The following is a 21,630-nucleotide window of genomic DNA, read 5'->3' as shown; positions in this document are numbered from 1 at the left end:
AAAATCAGCATGGTCAGCAGTAAGTTTAAGGAGTTTCACAAAAAAAAACAAATCAAGAAAATATTCATAAAGTCACAGCTACCAGCAGTATTTTGAGATACTGTGCCTCATACAACCTCTGGCCTGAGGTTGAAGTCAGGGAGAGTCACACAGACACCAGCTCCTTGCTGTATGATAGGTAGGATGAGTGAGACCAGGGAGTCAGGAGCGGCAGAGCTGCGCTGCAAAGGCAAGTGATTCCAGCATCATAGAGGGTAAGGTGAGCTGGGAAAGAATTTGGAGGAGAGGGGAAACTAAAATCCCACTAGCTTCTCTGTGAGCTGGCGCATAGTATTGGCAGGGTTTGAACTTACAGTAAAAGACAAAAAAGGAGGTATTACAGACATGATAGTTTTAAGACACGGCTGAAAAATGTTAGAGTCGGGGAAAAGCAAGGACCAACAGCTAGCTCCACAAGAGAAAGGCCGCTGGGGCCCAGTGTGACCATGCAGCCAGCAGGTCCAGGGTCTCTGGCCAGGCAGAGGTATGCCTGTCACACAGTGGGCACTGTAGCTTGGGCCAGACCCAGCTGCAAGCAGCTCCTGCAGTCTGGGGTTGACCCTGGCATGGTCTCCCCACAGCACTGCCTGGGAACCTCTTCCCACTATCACCCGTGGGAAGGGGCTGCCCTCAGCTGCACTGGCTCTGTGCTGGCTCTAGTCCCTGCAGCCAGCTCCACCCAGAGCCGGAGCACTTCTACAGAGCTGGAAGTATCAGAAGACACAACTATATAGGAGAATGATTTCCAAGTCTGCTGTCAGTGAACATTTAGGACCTCTGATGCAAAGATTTTGCCCCAAAATAAAAGTTTTTAAAAATGATTTTACAAAGAGGGAGCCTTAAGACCCAATAGTTTTAGCCTGCATGCTTCCCCTGCAGCAATGATAGGTTATCACGGGAGGAACAGCAAGATGCAGGAGCTGCACTCCCTGACTAATCTAGCAGAAGCTTGAAGTTTGGTGTATTCCAGCATGAGAAAAAGTTCGTAACATACACATAATTTTCAACTGTGTAATAAAACGTAAAAAATATCTGACTACTATTGTGAAACAGAACATTTGCTGACTTTCTACTGCTTACTTAGTCCAAAATCTGTTGAGATGACCAAAGACTTTTCACTGATTTCAGCGGACTCTCAATCAAGTCCACAAGAATGGTTAACAGGTGGGAAAGGAAAATCCCATTTTTAGCACATCTGCAAGCTGGTAAAACAGGACCTGGCTCAGTATCCATGACAACACTGCTGATGTGCTGCTAAAAACAAGAAAAGGAATTAAGTTTTAATACCTCTAAAGCCAGTTGAATGAGTTTTTATGTGTTTCTCTTCTATGAATTTGCTGAACATTTTTTTTAAAAAAAAGGTAAGTCTATATATACATAGAATCATAGAATCATAGAATGGTTAGGGTTGGAAGGGACCTCAAAGATCATCTAGTTCCAACTCCCCTGCCATGGGCAGGGAAACCCTCCACTACACCAGGTTGCCCAAAGCCTCATCCAACCTGGCCTTGAACACTTCCAGGGATGAGGCACCTACAACTTCTCTGGGCAACCTGTTCCAGTGCCTCACCGCCCTCTGAGTGAAAAAAGTCTTCCTTATATCTAATCTAAATCTCCCCTCCTTCAGTTTAAAGCCATTGCCCCTTGTCCTATCAGTACACGTCTTTGTAAAAAATCCCTCCTCAGCTTTCCCTGTAGGCCCTCTTTAAGTACTGGAAGGCTGCGAAAAGATCACCCCGGAGCCTTCTCTTCTCCAGGCTGAACAGCCCCAATTCTCTCAGCCTGTCTTCATAGGAGAGGTCTTCCAGCCCTCGGATCATCTTCGTGGCCCTCCTCTGGACTCGTTCCAGTAGCTCCATGTCCTTCTTGTGTTGGGGACTCCAGAGCTGAACACAGTATTCCAGGTGGGGTCACACAAGAGCAGAGTAGAGGGGCAGAATCACTTCCCTCGACCTGCTGGCCACACTTCTTTTGATGCAGCCCAGGATACGGTTGGCTTTCTGGGCTGTAAAATTCAAGTATGGCAAAGCAAGACTTCAGTCAAGGACAGTTTTAAGATAACTGAAAAAAGGCATGCTCTCTCCTATGTTCTTGTAACTGGAATACTTTAGGGTAGAGGCAACTCCTTTCATTAGACAAAGGGATACAGCTGGAAAAAAAGGACGAAGTTTCAAACTGAGGATATTTCCAACATACGCCAGTTAGAAGTGAAGTCATCTGAAGAAGTTTTTTTTGTATCAGATTTGCAACATGGTCCTATGAACAGCAAGGGTGGGGCAAACGCAATGCAGAGATGAGTCTGAAGAATGCCTTTAGTCTGAGCGGTAGAAAGGACAGACTGACAAAATTTATTTCCAGGTAGAATCTTATTCCCATCTATGTTACAGCTGTTAAATTATTTTCTGTATAGATACTGCATGTTAGTGTATAATGGGAGAGTTTAGCTGGTGAGTATTTTGCTTCAGATGAATGACTAAAAAGCTGATTGTTAGGAAGATGTGGGTTAAGCACTAAGAAAGTGAAAATATGTATACTTCATTGTGAGTGAAAAAAAAGAGTTCTACCTGCCAAAACAAATTCAAAGTTCCATGTATCGCTTGCAACAGACTGACTGTTCTAGTATCTAAAATAAAGAAAGAAGAGAGTCAAGAGGTACACTGAAAGCTGAGAGATATAAGAAGAGACGAAAAAAAAAAAGATAGAATAAGCTTGCAAAACGTAGGATTCAAAATCATGGAAAAGAATTCAAATAGCTATTCAGTGCAAGGAAAATATTTGGAAATATGTGAAACTGAAAACGACCACTGGAAAACAACAAATCAGATGAGTTTCTATGAAATAAGGCAATAGACTTAGTGAAGTTCTGGGGTAATACATACTCATAGGAGCAGAAAGAATTATATAATCCCAAAAGATGATAGGCAAAATCAATCCAGGAACAGTGTATTTTGTTCAGCACATGTTTATCTCACAGAAGAGTGGTAAATAGTGCTGTGAACTCAAGCTATTATAAACTGTTTAGCTACATTTATTGTATCATGGATATGATGATAATCTACATATCCAAGAAATACTATTAAATAAAACCCACAAGGACAAAAGAAAAATTCAGGCTGAGGGAAAGATTAGAATATATAAGCAGAATTCATTGTTCCCAAAGTTGTTAAAAACTAAGTTCTGTTTAGCTGCAATGAATGAAAGAGTTCATTCAAAATGCCAGGAGAAGCCGACACCAATTAAATGTCTTGCATTTGATCCTAGCTCTACCAAGTAGCCCAAAAAGGCCTGATTCATCGCTGAGGCTTCGGTGTCACCCCCAGAACAGAGGAGGGAGGGGAAAATCTGTCAGATGTGTGGGTGGCTTCTCAAAATGGGGTATCCCTACTGCCTGACAGGACAACTTTTTAGGTTTCTAAGGTAAGGGAGTGGGAAATCCGATCCTTTGTGTTTATTCTATGACATTTAGATCCTCCTACCTTCCAAACCTTTGTAAACATTACTTACCGTGACACAGGTATTAATCACAAGAGTGCTATTCTTTGAGATGAAAATTTAAGTGCTCTTTGCCCATTATCTGCAAAAATTATCTAATCATTCAGTGTTCTTCAAACGGTTAGTGCACCAGTTAATACTGTCTTAGCCAAAAACTGCCAAGTACTGGCTTTTAGACCGGCTTATCATTTAACATGAAATCAGTGAGCCCTCCAGTGGCTATTTTAAACCTTACAATGTTACAATAGGCATAAGAAAAACTATTTGTATATATGTGGTTTATTCAGATTCCATTCAATTTCGTTTTAATTCAGGCACCTCCTACTACTTTAATTAAACAACACTTTGTAACAACCTATTAAAACACTTTATAATACTTGCAAACAGATGGATTTTCAGCTCATATACATCTACTTTCCCTCCTGTGTATGTACAAAATTTACAAGTGATTAATTTTAAACATTTGAGTAACTTCACAGAAATCAACAAGGAATGTTTACCTAAGGGGAGGGGAGAAAAAAACGGTCTATGCATTGGGCTCAAACTCAAAATCCTAGCCTATAATCCTCTAGTATATAAATACCACCTCTGGAAACTACAAACATATGGGACAATGAACAAATCATTCCTAAGCTCTTCCCCTTACAAAACCCAGGATGTTGCAGATTTAACATAAAAAAAAAAAAAAAAAGCTTGTTCTTATAAAGGAACTTGTTCAGCCATGGAACTCCTTGCAACAAGATACTGCGGAGACAGGATGTTTGGCCCAATGACAACTGGAAAATTCATGAAACAAAAATCCACCTGGGCCTGTTATTTACAAAGAAATCCCTCATCAGTAATCCCTAGAGTCTGCGAGTAGTCTGGGAACATATCATCACATATTTCTCTGACACTTACACTCTTCCATTATAGAAGGCATCCACTACAGAAAGCTGCAGAGATATGTTTAGCTCAAAGGACCTTTTCTCAGGTCTTGCACTGACACATTTCAGTTTAAACAAAACCTCTACTCAAACTATTTTAACCCCTGTGTCAAAAATATCCAGTAACTGAAGAACTCTGAGATTCCACTGCAGATTTTTTGCCATTGGTCCACTTTGAGATACTACGATGTTGCACAACCTACAGGAAAAATCTGAGCTGGATTGTGCCTCATATGACAGCATCTTCTTCTGCTTGTGATTCTCCAGTCATTATACAGTATCATTCTCAATTTGTCATATGAGCATTGGTTGCTATGGAAATCTTCATCTGCTATATTCAGCTTTATTGATTTTGTTTAACATAGGAATACTTTAGTGTGGCTCCTTTTCAGAGCTGAGCTGTAGTCTTTAGACAAGGTTGCACAGAAAGAAGATTAGAGAGAATTAAATCTCAGTGAAAACGACACAGACCAACACCAGCCTCCAAGCTCTGCTAGGCTGTGAATGGATCGCAGACATTCTGTATTTCTACCTCCACTCTGCAAGTTGGGCTCTTCTATGACTTGGGAGTAATTTATTCAAGAACGCCTTCAAAATGCAGTTCTTGAGTCAGTGCAGGTACTGGAAGGAACATGGATCATAACTGGTTCTATCTTTCAAGTCAATGTATCCTCTCTCAGATGGAAAGCCTCAGTAATTCAGCTAGATTATTTTCAACACTTACACTATCTTATTTACAGACAGCTAAACTATCAAATAGCATCATTCTTCAGTCTCTTCAAGATCTGGTTTACATTTTTGTGAAAACTGAAAAACAAAACAAAACTAATTTCTTCATTAATTGAGGGGAGGTTAATTAGCACACAAATAACTCCATGCTTATGAAAATGTTTTTCAAACTGATATAGGCAGTAAATCCAAACTGAAGTATCTACATTGAGGTAAACTAATTTCAAAGATCAAGTCTGCAAAGACAAATATTGTTCATTTTACACATATGAGTAGCCAGATTAAGTCTGGAGGATCAGTGTTCTGACAATTACTGGGGCTGCAAAATACTAGGCAAATATCCTCTAAAGCCAGAAAATAAAATCACAGTCAAATAAGAAGTTAGTTTACTGAATATCAGAACTAATTAAGACTGGTTTTCTACTGACTCATGGTTTGTGAATAATTGGCTTTGTTGTCTCAGAAGGGATGCATACCAAACACTGAAGCATATTTAGCACTGATGCATTAGTACAAAGTCTTTTTTCCAATGTAGATTCTTTTATGTCTAGTAATGTATGGGTTTAACTATAGTGTAGTCCCCCATCAGAGTGTTTCTACTCTGTATGGCCACCAGTTATCATGAAACTGGCAGTAATTTATTTATCAACATTTCTGTTAAGTTTGACCAAACCAGCCAATAGGTTCAAAAGCTGATTGAGGATCAAAACCAATGGAAAGTACAATTGTTTAAGCCTTGTTTCCACAGGAAAAGCACAGATAACAGTTCATCAATATATGTTATGAATGTGATTCACACTCAAATTATTCACAAATTATTAACTGTGCATATGATTATGACTCATGAAGACAGCACAAAAGGTTCCTTGACTGTGATCTTGCTGTTCTATTCAGGAAGATACATTCAAGCATTTGACATTAGTGTTCTACAAGGACATGTTTGAAAACAGAACTGCAGCAGAAGTACATGTAACTTAGATTTTTCAAATATCTCATATAACTGAATAGAAAAAGCTGCTGAGAATTATAACCAGAAATTGCTATGCCACACCACAGATGGAAAACTTTGCATCTTCGTCTTCTATCAAAAAGCACAGAAAATATTTTTATCCACCATAACTTACATCCTGGATTCTGTATACGCAATAGTGAGGTGCACATAGGTCCTTCATTATGACAGATTTTTATTTATCACAGCCCACATAACTCTGTGGATGGCCTTGGTCTCAAGCAACAGGAGGATTTAAATCTGCTCCTGTCTAGATACACAAAATCATCCAAAAAGCTCTATGTTCATAGTTCATGTTTAGTCCTGAAGAGGCTCTATGCTGACTACAGTCATGTTATTCTCATACAGAACGCAGATTACTGCTGCTCAAAATTATACATGCCTGTGTAACAGCTACAGAAGACAGACAGCGAAGCTCAAGAATACCCTCTTCATGCTTTTGCAATTTTAAATTTTTATCTTGTGTTTTAGTAGCAAGAGCTAATTAGACAGGGCTTTGAGCATGAGCATGCTTTCAGCTGGGCAGCTCCAGTGTTTCTCTTAACAGACCTGTGCCCCTGAGGCTATGCAGAATCCTTTTCAGTCTGTACTATGGCAAACCTCTTTGATATATGCTTCGATATATGCCTTCAACATGGTGAGGCATGAGTGTATGGAAAGAGCTAGTCAGCAGCTTTTCTCTTTAATAAATGTAGGTATTTGTGGTTTCATTCACTTCTGACATGGTTCAGAATCTTCAGAATCAGGATCTGGGTCCACCACCTAATAATCCTAATTCCAGAAACTAACTTATTTGAATATGAAAATGTATCACAATTCAAATTAAAAGGTCAATCTAGAGCACTGGAGGAAAACAAAAATTACTTTTATTCTACAGCTTAATACCAGTAAAAGTTACAATGGGAAGGTGTAACTGATGCAATCAGAGAAAGCAGGTCTCAGAGAAATCACTGATCAGATACAGGACCAGTCATACACAAAACATTCCTGCAGAATGTATTTTTCTCTAAAATGTTCTTGTTCCAGTGACTTTAGATAATTAAATTAGGTACTGGTAGGAAATGTTTCCGAAAGCCTGCCCCAAAGCTACCTTGACAAAGTTTAAGCACTTTTGTTCTCTCCACACTGGATACAGAACAATTTATTCCCTTCTTTGCAGTGTGACTGTCACAGCCTTTGGGTGTAACAATATTCTGAAGAAAATGCTGAAGAGCCCTGTTTCACACAGTATCACATAGCATGGCTGAGGTTGAGGTCATGACCTGTGGAGGTCATCTGGTCTGACATCCCTGCCCAAGCTTCTTGCCCTTGACCATATCTACGTGACTCAAACATCTACAAGGATGGACACTCCAGCAGCTCCCTGAGAAATCTTTGCCAGTGCTCCCCTCACAGTAAAAAAACGTTTCCTGATGTTTAGGAGAAACCTCCCATGTTTCATTTTGTGCCCATTGCTTCTGGTCCTGTCACTGGACACCACTGGAAAGAGTTTGGCTCTCTCTCCTTTGCACCCTGCCTTTAGGTTTTTATATACATTGGTAAGTTCCCCCCAAAGCTTTCTCTTTTCTAGGCCGAACAGTCACAGATCTCAGTCTCTACTCAGAGGAGAGATGCTGCAGTTCCTTCATCATCATCAAAAGTAACAGTTGTGCTGCCTAAAACTATGCTGAAAAAAAAAAACATACTCTGTTTTGAATATTCCAACCAATACCTTAGACAACTCGCAGGTGGATTGTACTTGTACAATTATACTGGAATTGATATTCCTGATGATGATCTTTGTTAACGAACGGAATTTCACACATTTAGCTACACCAGTACGAAAATACTGACTTCATTTTGCCTGTAAATGACCTGTGTCAACATGCCCCACGAATCAGTTCAATTAAGGGAAAAATATTGCTGCTGGATTATGATAAACGCTCCTTTTAATGATTATAAGTCATAAGACTGGCTGAAACTTTAGCATTTAAGACTCAGGCTGCAGTACCAGTAATACTGCTAAAAACAAAGATCCTTACCTGTGCACCTATCATGTGATCCTTCACGTGTGTCAGCACTTGTGCCTCCTTCAATTTTTTTCGCCATCAGAACATTTTTTAGACAGATGTGTTACATGATCAGAGACAGTACTTGTGTTTCTGGTAGCACCATGACAGCAGAAAATTGAACCAGTGTTCTTTTACTACAAAGGCCCAACAAGGAGAGGAGACAGCAGCGCACCACAGGCAGGGGACAAGCAGCCAGGGGACGCAGAATGTGGAGAAGAACGCAAAGGTTCTAGGAACTGCAGTGCCTCTTACCAAATCCTGGCTAGTTGCTCCTTGCAACCAGGAATGTATTTACCATCCTCTTTTGCTGGGCAAAAATGTTTGTAAGCTGAGATTTTGTCCACAAACCCCGTGCAGGTCTGCACGCACCATTGTTTGCACTCTGAGCCAATGGTACGGAAGCTCTACAGACGCTACTGCCTTTCCAGTGGTGGGAGAAGCCATGTCTGTGAAATAGCAGAAGTCCAGCGTACCACTGTCACCAAAAATTCGGACAGAAACTCTCTAATGCACCTGGCACTGCAATAAAGTAATGCCTGCTTTCTAACGCTACAAATTGTGGTAGAGAGTTTCTGTCCAGATTTTTGGTGACAATTTTGGTGACCCAGGTGGGACACTGCTCCTGAGACTTGACGGATCTGCCGGATCGAGAGCTCTCCAGTGCGCACCGAAGGATTTTCAGGGAGATCCTCTGGTGGTGTGTTCTGGTAAGTCTGGGTGCACTGTCTCTGATAATCTAGTAATATACTATAAGACACTACTTTCAGGTTAAGAACCCCTCCGTAAGCCGCGATGTGAGTCCCGTGGGAGAAAGGTTGTGTTTGGAGCTCTGGGTATGTGGAATCTGGAAGTTCTATACGTTACTACGGGGACGCCTGGAGTGTAAGGACATAACGGGGCTTATTAATCAGGAGGCATTGCATGTGGATTGCTGCAGCTTTTGGTAGTACATGACCTGATGGGCGTAAAACACCTGGAAAAGCACAGGAGTGGATTCGAGTCCCTCGGAAAATTTATGGTACAGTGGAATTCACTGGAATTGACCTGGAATCTGACACTTGAGATTCTGTTGCAGGAAACATGTGCCTGTTTTGGAAATTCTGAAAATGGGTTTGGAATCTTCATCAGAGAACGGAATTTTGAAAAATTCTCCCTTAGGTTGTATCCTAAGGAACTAGAAAGATCTCGGAGGCGACAGGCTAACTCACACTGTACTCTGTTTTGTGTCCTTGTGTTATACTCTGTGTTTCGTGTTGACTCCCACTCCTACCAATTTGATTCATAGAATCATAGAATCATAGAATGGTTAGGGCTGGAAGGGACCTTCAAAGGTCATCTAGTCCAACCCCCCTGCAAGGAACAGGGATATCTCCAACTACATCAGGTTGCTCAGGGCCTCGTCCAACCTGGCCTTGAATGTCTCCAGGGATGGAGCATCCACCACCTCTCTGGGCAACCTGTTCCAGTGTTCTACCACTCTCATGGTAAAAAATTTTTTCCTAATATCCAACCTGAATCTACCTCCCTCTATTTTAAAACCATTACCCCTTGTCCTATCACAACAGGCCCTCCTGAACAGCCTCTCCCCATCTTTCTTGTAGGCCCCCTTGAGGTACCGGAAGACCGCTATAAGGTCACCCCGGAGCCTCCTCTTCTCCAGGCTGAACAGCCCCAACTCTTTCAGCCTGTCCTCATAGGAAAGGTGCTCCAGCCCTCGGATCATCTTCGTGGCCCTCCTCTGGACCCTCTCCAGCTGGTCCATGTCCTTCTTATGTTGGGGGCTCCAGAACTGGACGCAATACTCCAGGTGAGGTCTCACGAGGGCAGAGTAGAGGGGGAGAATCACCTCTCTCGACCTGCTGGCCACACTCCTCTTGATGCAGCCCAGGATGCGGTTGGCTTTCTGGGCCGCAAGAGCACATTGCCGGCTCATATTGAGCTTCTCGTCCACCAGTACTCCCAAGTCCTTCTCCTCAGGGCTGCTCTAGATCCATTCTCCGCCCAGTCTGTATTTGTGCCTGGGATTGCCATGACCCAGATGTAGGACCTTGCACTTGGCCTGGTTGAACTTCATGAGGTTGACACGGGCCCACCTCTCCAGTCTGTCGAGGTCCCTCTGGATGGCATCCCTCCCTTCCAGCATGTCGACGGCACCACACAGCTTGGTGTCATCGGCGAACTTGCTGAGGGTGCACTCCATGCCACTGTCCTTGCGCCGACTGTGTTTGTTACATTTGTCGACTTTCTTATTTCTATATTATTGCTTTTATCTTGTAAAGGGAAATAAACATTTGGCAGAAGGGGGGATTTTAAAGAAATCTCCCTTGGGATGTAATCTGAAACATTGGAAAGATCTCAGGGAAGACCTTCTCACAAAAAATTAACAATATTGTCATCATTGGTGGCTATAGTATATTTAGAAGAGCCAGGAAACGTGGCCGATGAACGGCACTCGGAAATCTCATAGTCTTTTAAAATTAATGCTGTTTTGTAGGCGAGAAGGAAAGTGGAATGAGGTCTCATATATGGATTTGTTCTTTACAGTAATGGCGCAATGCTTACATGGAGACCAGTGTCAAGAGGTGTCCCTCAGGGCTCTGTTCTGGGTCCAGTGCTATTCAACATCTTTGTCAGTGACGAGGATGACGGCATTGAGTGCACCCTCAGTAAGTTTGCCGACAACACCAAGCTGTGTGGTGCCCTGGACTCATTTGAGGGAAGAGATGCCATCCAGAGGGACCTTGATAGGCTTGAAAAATGGGCCAGTGCAAACTGCATGAGCTTCAACAAGTTAAAATGCAAGGTCCTTCACCTGGGTCGGGCCAATCCTAGGCACAAATACAAACTGGGCACAGAGTGGGTTGAGTGTAGCCCTGAAGAGAAGGATTTGGGGGTGTTTATAGATGAGAAGCTCACCATGAGCTGGCAGTGCGCTCATGCAGCCCAGAAGCCCAACAACTGGGATGTATCAAGAGAAGCGTGGTCAGCAGGTCAAGAGAGGTGATTCTCCCCCTTTGCTCTGCTCTTGTAAGACCCCACCTCGAATACTGCGTCCAGTTCTGGTGTCACCACCATAAGAGAGATATAGATCTGTTGGAGCGTGTTCAGAGGAGGGCCACAAAGATGATCCGGCGACTGGAGCACCTCTGCTACGAGGACAGGTTGCGGGAGCTGGGATTGGTCAGCCTTGAAAAGAGAAGACTTCGGGGGGACCTAATAGTTGCCTTCCAATACCTGAAGGGAACTTACACAGGAAGGCTGGGGAGGGACTTTTTACAAGAGTGTCCACTGATAGGACAAGGGGAAATGGGTTGAAGTTGAAGGAGAACAGATATACATTAGATCTTAGGAAGAAATTCTTCAGTACGAGGGTGGTAAGACTTTGGAATAAATTGCCCAGAGAAGTTGTGGATGCCCCTTTCCTGGAGGTGTTCAAGGCCAGGTTGGATGGAGCCCTGAGTAGCCGGGTCTAGTTGAGAGACGTCCCTGCCCATGACAGGGAGGTTGGATTAGATGATCTCTAAGGTCCCTTCCAGCCTATGCCATTCTATGATTCTATGATTAAGAAAACTTCCAGAGCGGCAGAGGGATAGTGGATATGTTCCATAGGACTACGGTATTGGAATTAAAAAAAGAAAGGGGAAATTAAAAATTGAAATTAAGATTTGGAGTTGATGGTTGCTCCCTGACAGAGATGGAGAGATGCTGATAACTATGATGATATTGGTAATGTGCAGAGGGTATGTAAAATAGTGGTATTAGTGATAACGGTGTGACAGGAGAGCAGAGTGTTGTACAGGATGCTGTCAGTCTGGTGGCAGGATGAAGTAGAGAAAAAGAAGAAAGAGAGAGAAAAGCCTAAGGATAGAAAATTGTAGACGAGCCTGTTAGCCGCTACAATAGGAGACGCCTCCAACAGAGGAGAAAGAATAAAGTTTAGGAGAAATGCTCCTAGAGGAAGAAATCAAGGAGATATTCCTCTACCCTCGGGTAACGCCCCAACTGGGCAGAATCAGTAAGTATGAAGTAGGGAAGTAGGTCATAGGAAAAAGGATTGTCCGAAATTGAAGAATCAGGGCATAAGATCACCCAAAAAGGGCGTCCAAACACCTGAGGCAGACTTACTGATGATGGGAAATGATGATTCTGAATGCGGGGGACCGAGGGTGAATTTAAAAGCCTCCCCAGCAGATCTACTTGTTCCAACACAGCTGGGGAATGGAATGACTAACTTCTTGATTGGTACAGGGTCAACCTACTGGGTAGTGACGAGTCATCAGGGACCTTAAGTAAATTCCCTATGCCAGTTGTTGGGGTCATGGGAAAGACTGAGGTAAAACTCTTTTTACGACCAGTGGAATGTAAAATTGGGAAAAAGGTCTTCTATATGCTTGAATGTCCAGTACCTCTCTTGGGTTGAGTGGAAATAAAATGTACCTCTCTTTTGTTGAGTGGCTGGAGAGCTGCCTGGCGGAGAAGGACCTGGGGGTGTTGGTTGACTACCGGCTTGATATGAGCCAGCAGCGTGCCCAGGTGGCCAAGAAGGCCAATGGGATACTGGCGTGTATCAAGAATAGTGTGACCAGCAGGAATAGGGAAGTGATTCTGCCCCTGTACTCGGCACTGGTGAGGCCGCACCTGGAATATTGTGACCAGTTTTGGGCCCCTCGCTTTAAGAGAGATATTGAGCTCCTGGAGCGGGTCCAAAGAAGGGCGACTAAACTGGTCAAGGGGCTGGAAAATAAAAACTTATGAGGAGTGGCTGAGGGAGTTGGGGCTGTTTAGCCTGGAGAAGAGGAGGCTGAGGGGAGACCTGATTACAGCCTACAAATACTTGAGAAGGGATGGTGGGGAGGTAGGGGAAGGGCTCTTTACATTAGTGATGGGTGACAGAACAAGAGGAAATGGGTATAAGCTTAGTCAGGGGAGATTCAGGTTGGACGTTAGAAAGTATTTTTTCTCTGAAAGGGTTGTCAGCCACTGGAATAGACTGCCCAGGGAGGTGGTTGAGTTCCCATCCCTGGATGTGTTTAAGAAAAGGGTGGATAAACTACTTAGGGATTTGGTTTAATGGGAGATTAGGGACGGTTGGACTGGATGATCTCTAAGGTCTTTTCCAACCTAGAAATCTATGAAATCTATGAAACTGATTAAAGAAATCATGAGCACAAATAACTTTTTCTAATAATTCGATTCAACTTCATATCCTAGAAAATAATGCTTGGAGAGCCCAGCTGTGCCTGTTAGAGGAGAAAGAAGCTGAGAATCCTGAGGCACCCGAAGAGATTCTGAACGCTGTTATTCCTCCAGTCTGGGCTATGAAGGCACGCGGGAAGAGAAAAGCTGCAGTGCATTTGACTGGGGATGTCTGACTGAAGAGGCACCAGCAGAAGGACTCACCAGGGCTGGGGTTGTCAGCACAGCCTGTGTCCAAGGAAGGTAGGCGATGTGGCAACGTGCAGGTCTTGGGCACCCGCAGCCTGATGGCTGCTCAAAGGGCTTGGGCAGCCTCACACTGGTACTTGGAAGAGGGAGGCTGGGAGAGCACAAGGGAAAGATCTCCTCTTGCAGCAAACCAACAAGGGCTGCTGCTCTGGCTGCAGCAAAGCAGCAAGTCATAAGAGATGGTAACCCTACGTTAAACAAATTCATTGTACAGCCCAAGAAGTTCTCCCCTGGACTTTCGTGCACTGCTGAGACAGTGTTGGAAAGCATTGCCTACAGTGGGTAGCCCTTTGGTTTTGGGAAAGAAGCAGCCCCTGGAAAGCATCTGGATGTTTATTGGATCCAACAGCAGAGAAAGCACAGAGCTCGCCACACCGTTCTGCGGATGCGCCTGTAGGTCCGGCGGGGCGGGCGCTCCCCTGCGCTCGACAGGCCTCCCTCCCAAGAAGTGCTGGGTGTGGGAGCCTGCTGGGAGGAGGGCTGCGGAGCCGCACGGCGCGTCTGCCCTTGATGGCTCCCCACAGGCCCCCTTGTGCCAGCGGAGGGGGTGTCGTTGGTGGCTGAGTGGTGCCGCTCTGGAGATGGGCTCCGGGACCTGCTCTCCAACCCTCTGGCAGCCTCGGGATGAGGGGACCACATGCTCTTTGTAGTCATTGTCCGCTTGCTCCAAGTGCAGGAGCATGTGGAAAGGCTGCCTGCAGAGCAGGCAACTAGCTCTCTCTCTGGCCCAGTTCTTGATGCAGCCAAAGCAGAACTGATGGAGGCAGAAGGTGACATAGGCTATGTCCTCCATGTCTCCCAGGCAGATGGGGCACTGGGAGCGTTCCGCAGCCTCGTCCGGCCCTGCCGGTGGCAGCTGGCTGTGATTGGCCAAAGCTATTCCTGGGCATTTGCCAGGGGCTCCTTTTTGGAAAAAGGCTGTCCAGGCTTCCCCTTCAAAACAGGCTCTCAGGCGCTGCTACCGACTGCCCGTTCTTCCAGTGCTTCTGCCTGTGGCCAAACAGTGCTGTGCCTGCACAGTTTGGGGGTGATCCCCTTCTCGAATCGAGATATTGTTGGGGTGGGAAAGGTAGAGGAACAAGTTGTCTTGATGCAACCCTAAATCACCACCTTTGGACCCTCTCATCTCCCAGCAGCCAGTGGCCGGCATCAGCTGAGTTGACCTGGGACCTTCGGAGCTGGAGGTACCAAAGCATGAGTGTTAAAATTCCCTAAGCAGACTGAGTGGAAATAGAGAACTTGAAATCTGATGTCTGAGACTCTGTTGCAGGAAACCTAGGACAAAGATACAAAACACAAAATTGAGAGGTAAACGCGGCATAGAAAAGGGGATGCCCGTGGCTGAGGTGTTCTTGACCAAGATAGTCGGCTAATATGGGATCTGTTTCCTCTGCCAAAGTACCCCCTTGTACTCTATTAGGATGCATCTTGAAACACTGGGAAAAATTTGGAGGGTTATTGTAAACAATGGTGGCCAATATATAAATTAGGTGATGGGGAAAATGGCCTGACTCGGGATCTTTAAATTCTAATGTTGTTCTGCCATTAATACTGTTTTGTCGAAGACTGGATAAGTAGGAAGAAGTACCCTAGGAGGATTTGGTTTCTCCTTTGTGAAATGATCATGAGACTAGAAAGAAATGTAAATCCTTGGCTAATGGTTCTAATGGTATACTCGAAAGTGTGCAAAAGAAACAGAGACAGAGGCATTTTTCTGCATGTGCTACTGGGAAAGGGTATGTTAACGCTGTTATTCCTCCAGTCTGGGCTATGAAGGTACCTGGGAAGACAAAGGCTGCAGTGCCTGTTAAAGTGGAACTCAAACCTGATGCCAGACCAGTAAGACACCATGAAACTGGAAGCGAGCTTGGGGTTAGAATCTAAAATATGGACTTCTGAGAGACTATCCATCTTAATACAATACTCTCAGGAGTACCTGTTGGTGCAGGATTTAAGAGCAATCAATCAAACTGTACTTGATGTACACCCTGTGGAACCCAATCTGTACACGTTACTGTCTGCCATTTCACCTGTTTTACTGTGTTAGATCTAAAGGACGTTTTCTTTTGCGTTTCTTTTGTGTGGACAGAAAGTCCACAGTTGTTTGCTTTTGAATGGGAAAGCCCAACCACTGGGCGAAAAACGCAGCTTTGTTGAACGAGGCGACCTCAAGGATTCAAGAATAATAGTCCTGCCTTGTTTGCTAATGTGTCGGCTAAAGAACTAGAATGCTGGCGAGATAAGAGTTCTTCTCTTGATCTTTTACAACATGTGGATGATATACTTCTGGGAACCGATACAGAACCACAGTGTAAAGAAGCAACTAGCCATTTACTAAATTTTCTGTGACTGGCAGGGTACTGGGTATCTAAGAAAAAGGCAGAGGGGATACAAAAGACTGTTACACATCTAAGATTTGATATTGCGCAAGGAGAAATGCTGGGAACCTAACGAAAGCAGGCGATATGTCATACTGCCACTCCCCCACAGTCGAGGAAAGAATTACAGATATTTTTGGGGAATGGTAGGACGGTGCAGGTTGTGGATACCAAATTTTAGACTGATGGCCAAATCTTTTCATGAGGCCATAAAAGGGCCAAGGATTTGGAAAAATGCATACTCTTACTAGTGTAATGGCCTGCATACCCCTCCTCCAAGCAGCCAAACAAGTAGTACCAACACATCTAAAATTTACTAAAAAATCTTAACAGTCACATTACTAATCTGTTTGAACTGGTTAGGAGTACTATGCAGAGAGGAGGGTGAGGATAATTTAATTTTGGCTTCGATCCAAGGATTTGGAAAAATGCATAATCTTACTAGTGCAATGGCCTGCATATCCCTCCTCCAAGCAGCTGGACAGTCCATGGCATGGGGAATAATTCCTGTAAATCTACTTTTGTCAATTTGTGAGGCATGAGTAACATTCACTTCTTATTAGTTCATAGTAGTTGCTTTGCTTATGATAGTTTGATAAAAATAAGTTGTGTGAAAATGCTGTACAAAAGCCACAAAAGGTGAGACCCATCTAAATTGGTAAGTCTCAAAGAGAGGAATTGTTACTCAACAATGAAGGGGTAAAACTTTTGTGTAGGAACTTCATGAACAGTTTAGCAGGCGGTTTGCACATACCTAAAGAATACAACAAGATGAGCATCCTTGAAGCTGCCAGGAGTGATTAGGAGGGAGACTCTTTATCAAGAACTGTCTGCCCTTGGAGGGAACATCCCAGAAACGGCATAAACATTGTTATCATGTTTTTCTGAATTGTGACCATGTGCAGGAGTGACTTGGGGAACAGGTAATTCCAGCAGGGGGAAATCGCGACCACTGACTCATGGACCACCTACCCTAAACATAACCCAGACTCAAAAGAAAGGGCAGGAGGAAGAAGACTGAGCACGGGAAGTAAACTACATGTAAAGCCAGAGAAAATTAACCAATTGTTTAAGAGAATAACAATGGGTATACAAAGATGCTATGAATATGCACAATCACAGTGTGTAACTAAGTTTCTGTCCAGGGGCCAGGTGTCCATGCCAAGAGGAGATAACCCCTGTGCACTCGGTGCTGCAATAAAGTCACGCCTGCTTTCTGACACTGCAAACTGCGTTAGGGAGCTCCTGTGCGGATTTTCCGCGGCTTCACGAGTTCACAAAACCTTCCCGCCCCAGGGTAAGCAGTAGAAAAGCAGCACCGGGGCACGGCACACAGTTCATTGAAGACTGACGCTCCATTAGGAGGCCGGAAGAGGCTCCCTCCTGCTGCCCGCCATGAGCAATCCCCTGGACGCTCGGGAATACGGCCCCTTGTGGCACGAGGGTCCCGCGAAGCAGGTCCCGGGCAGCGCCATCAGCCACCGCCGGTCCCTACTGCCGCACCTCGGCCCCTTCTCCCCTAGTACAGCCCAGAAAGTGCTGGAACCGGCCAACCCCGACCCCGTCCCCGCGCGACCCATCACCGCGCCCCCGCGCCCGCCCCCCGGTAACGCCGCCCCGCCCCGCGCTGCGGCTCGCCCCCCTTCCCGCCGCGCTCCCAACCGCCACCCCCTTACGTAACGCTCCCCCGCAGCTCCCGGGGATTGGTGCGAGGTCACGAGCGCTCGAGTCACGCGGCGGCCGGGTGGGCGCGGCGGCGCGGCACGCTATTGGCTGGGCGGGCAGGGCCAATGAGAGTCGAGCTGCTGGATTCAAACGGAGCGGGGCGCGGAAGCGGGCGGTTAGTCCGTGGGGTTGTCCGTGAGGAGGAGCCGGTCCCGTCGCTGCTTCTGTTCGTGCTGCCGCTGCCGCCCTCGCTGCCTCTCGCCATGGCCCAAAAGCAAATCTACTATTCTGACAAGTACTTTGACGAGCAGTACGAGTACCGGTACGAGGGCGCGGGAGGGCCGGCTGGAGGGAGGAGGAAGGCGGAAGGGAACCCGGAGCGGGGCGGCTTGGGCCGGCGCCTCTCCCGGGGCCTGTGCGGGTCCCTCAGTGAGCGCGGCTCTGGCTTCTGTGGGGACGGAGGGGCTCAGGGCCTGCGGAGAGGGGCCGTGCCTTGCCGCTTGTGGCGGGTTTTCGCGTCGCTTTCGGTTGGGGGCGGGGGGGGCGGGCGGGCCGTTCGAGCGCCGGTCCGGCCGGCCCTTCCCGGGCGATCGTTCGGCGCGCGGGCAGCGCGAGCCCCAGCCGGAGGGCGCCGAAGGGAGGCGGGAGGCGAGGCCCGCTGCGCCTGCCCCGCGGAGCTGCTGCGGCGCCGGGAGGGCGCGGGCAGCGCCGCCGCCTGGGAGCGCTCGGCCTCTGCCGACGGGACCCGGATGGCGGCGGCCGCGGAGCGCGTGGGGGCGGGCAGCCCTTCCGCCCCGCCACCGGTCCCAGGCTGGCTTCGACGGCCGAAGAGTCCTCTGGCCCCCACGCCTCAGTCGCTCAGGTGCCGCGGGGAGCTCAAACCGCTCTGCCCGGAATGTGCTACACAGCCAAGAGTAGCGTCTTGCGCTATCTCAACTCGAGCTCTGAATGTGGATGAAGCATGCAGTTTGATTAACGCATCAACTTTACAGGCAGTTCGTAAGGCCACGTCAAAACACAGTACTGAGAAATGTAGTTCGTAAAGCCTTCGAGACAGTCCTCTATCTGCTAGTTTTCAAAGCAGTGCTACAGCACCAGTCAGTTGGATTATAACTGATACTGTTGAAATTCAGTCCTCTAAGCTTACTGGAAAGCACTACTACAAATTCGGGTTTTCTTTGCTCTATATCGAGGCCTAAGCTGGCTCTTATGATCGCAAAACCACAAGATTGGATGCTTTGCTTTCTATTGAGTGATAAAGAAATGTGGAGAGCAGGCTGTGTATTTCTCCTCAGCTGTCAGATCAGGCTCTGAAGTGGTGTTAGTGTTCTGTCTTTATAAACCAGCACTGTAGTCTCTGGAAAATATATTGTTGGTTGCAAAAGTCAAACAAGAATGACTTAACCAGCAATTCTAAAAGTCCAAAGTCCTTATTTTTCAAATAGCTGATGTGACAGCCAATTGCCAGAAACACATATTGTCATACAAGTAGCATGATTGGAGCATGCAGGGGAATTAATCTCTTCTAGGAAGCAGATTGACTGTTTCAATATACAGTTGTGTTACAGATGTAATGTTTAGTAGACAAAGTGGTTTTAAAACTAGGTTCTGGGACAGATGCTTCATCCAACTAGTGGTATCAGTCAGCACGATAGGCTTGTTTATAGGGTATTCTGGTATTCATAATTGAATTTGCGTACTGTCTTTCAGTGTAGATCTGTGCAAGTTGCCTAGTGTACATAAGCATTAGTGTATGTAATACGTTTAATTATTAAACCTCTACAGACATGTCATGCTGCCAAGAGAACTTTCAAAACAAGTGCCAAAATCTCATCTGATGACTGAAGAGGAATGGAGACGACTTGGTGTTCAGCAAAGTCTTGGCTGGGTTCACTATATGATCCATGAGCCAGGTAAGCACATCTGAACACTATTAGATGAATAAAAGAGTCTAAAATATCAACTGTGTGGTGCTCAACTGGAGTGTGTTGTGCATAATTGCTCCTGCTGTGGAATCCAGCTGGAATTCACTACTGAATGTTTAGACTCATCTTTATCTCCTTGCTATTTTAGCCCTTTGTCAACAAAGGCAATGTAACAGCCTTTATTTTAAACCTTCATATCTTGCTCCCAGAACTGCAAAATGCTAGGCTTGTCCTAGGTATGACAAAACATGCCAGATTGGAAACTGTTCCTACCTCTGCCTACACAAACAGACTTCTCGTGACCTCTTGAGTAATGTTAGTATCTCAGTGACTGAAGCAAACTTTATGCAGCAACATGTCTTCAAATCATAAAGCCAACACACCCACTTTTCATACAAATAGATGCTCATGTAGACAAGGTCCTGTATTAATTATCTGAAAAGTCTACAGTATAGTTTGAACTCTAGTTATACAGCCTGCTAAAAGCAGCACTTAAAACCAGTCTTTCAATTAATAAAGTGTGAAGCCCTAAAACTACCAACTCGGATGTGCTGAAAACATCTGTTCAAGATACCTTTTAGTCAAGCCTGTCAATGGCTTAAGTAACTGCTGATAGGTGAATTGCAGCAGCATGAGGTTCCAAGTTTATGAAGAACCAGGTGAAGAATTAGTGTAACCTTCCTATGTTTCCCTTGCCTGGGCATCTTTGATACTTGAGGCTTTTTTTGGAGGAGTTAGAATTAAGTCAGATCAATAATAACATCAGCCAGCTGTATTAACTAAAGTGGCTTCTGTTGGTGCTTGTCACTATGTACCAAATGTCATCAGCAGTTTGTTAGTCTAAGTTACAGTAACAAAGCTCATGGACTAGCCTAATGTAGGGGCACAGCGTTAGTACTGATACAAGCAAAAAATACCCTGTATCCAATACTTCCCTCCTGTAAGCCTCTTCAGTTTATGATGCTGCCAACATTTGGTATGAAACTTTCAAACACACCCGTTTGTTGTAAGGTTACTGCAAAGCTGGTCTGCAAGTATTACACATGAGACCATATCTGTGGACTTGACTTCTTAATCTGTTTATTATTTGACAGCAAGTTTCAACTATTGCCCAAGCCTTCTTAAATGGAGGAAATCCCTGTAATCAAGACTCAGGTGACAGACTGACGCTTTGTTCAATTTTATTTCCACAGAACCGCATATTCTTCTGTTCAGAAGACCTCTTCCAAAGGATGAGCAGAAATGAACCATTGTCTATAAATCTCCTCCTAAATCTGCTGCAACTATGTATATGAGTGTATATATGTCAGTAGTATTCAGTGAATACTTTAAAGTGTACAAAACATACATCCATGCCTGTGCATGAGCTGTATTATTCACAGCAACAAAGCTCAGTCAAATGCAATTGCAAGTAGGCTGCTATGGTGTTCAAAGAGTGAGGAAGTTTTCTTTTCTGCTAATGTAAGTGCCTATCTGACATTTCAATTAATTTTTTTTCTTAATTTTGTGTATTACATGTTCTGACTGGATGATTGTTTGCTACCTGTGTTCAATGACCTTTACACTCAGCTTTTCTGCTGAAGTGCAGCATGTTGAAATCCAGTCGCTCACCTGTTTAGTAGTAGGGATAAATAAATAAACTCTATTTTAATGCTTTATAAAACCTAAGTGTCTAGAATTCTAATTCAACAGACAAAAATATTCATTGTCTTAACATGTTAAGAGTACCTACTTCATAAAAAAATGAACTTAGTGACTGTATTTTGTTTCTCTACGAATTATTTTGCCCTACAGGCCGAAGTTCCTAACCTTGATTTGAACTGGGATCTGCAGGCAATCTGAAAAGAAAGCTGGCAATGATACGTAATACTCAGAGTAGCTTCTAACATGCTCAAATTATGGGACTCTTGATGTAGGTTATAATGAGATGAATTATTCTGTGTTGACTACTTGTCATCCTACTTATCATGA

General features: G+C 44.9%; 1 protein-coding gene across 1 annotated transcript; it reads left to right on the top strand.

The window, feature by feature from the left end:
• The first annotated feature begins 17,931 nt into the window (after positions 1-17,931).
• On the top strand, positions 17,932-21,273 carry CKS2 (CDC28 protein kinase regulatory subunit 2). The gene is made up of 3 exons (XM_086629566.1): positions 17,932-18,056; positions 19,520-19,647; positions 20,853-21,273. Exons 1-3 carry the CDS (start codon positions 17,998-18,000, stop codon positions 20,903-20,905), a joined length of 240 nt encoding a protein of 79 aa, XP_086485692.1. The 5' UTR covers positions 17,932-17,997; the 3' UTR covers positions 20,906-21,273.
• Positions 21,274-21,630: the final 357 nt, after the last annotated feature.

This window comes from Tauraco erythrolophus, chromosome Z (assembly GCF_009769465.1).
Source record: "Tauraco erythrolophus isolate bTauEry1 chromosome Z, bTauEry1.pri, whole genome shotgun sequence".
NCBI classification, from domain to species: Eukaryota; Metazoa; Chordata; class Aves; order Musophagiformes; family Musophagidae; genus Tauraco; species Tauraco erythrolophus.
Note: the sequence above shows the minus strand (reverse complement) of the source record. Positions and strands in the feature narration are given on the sequence as shown.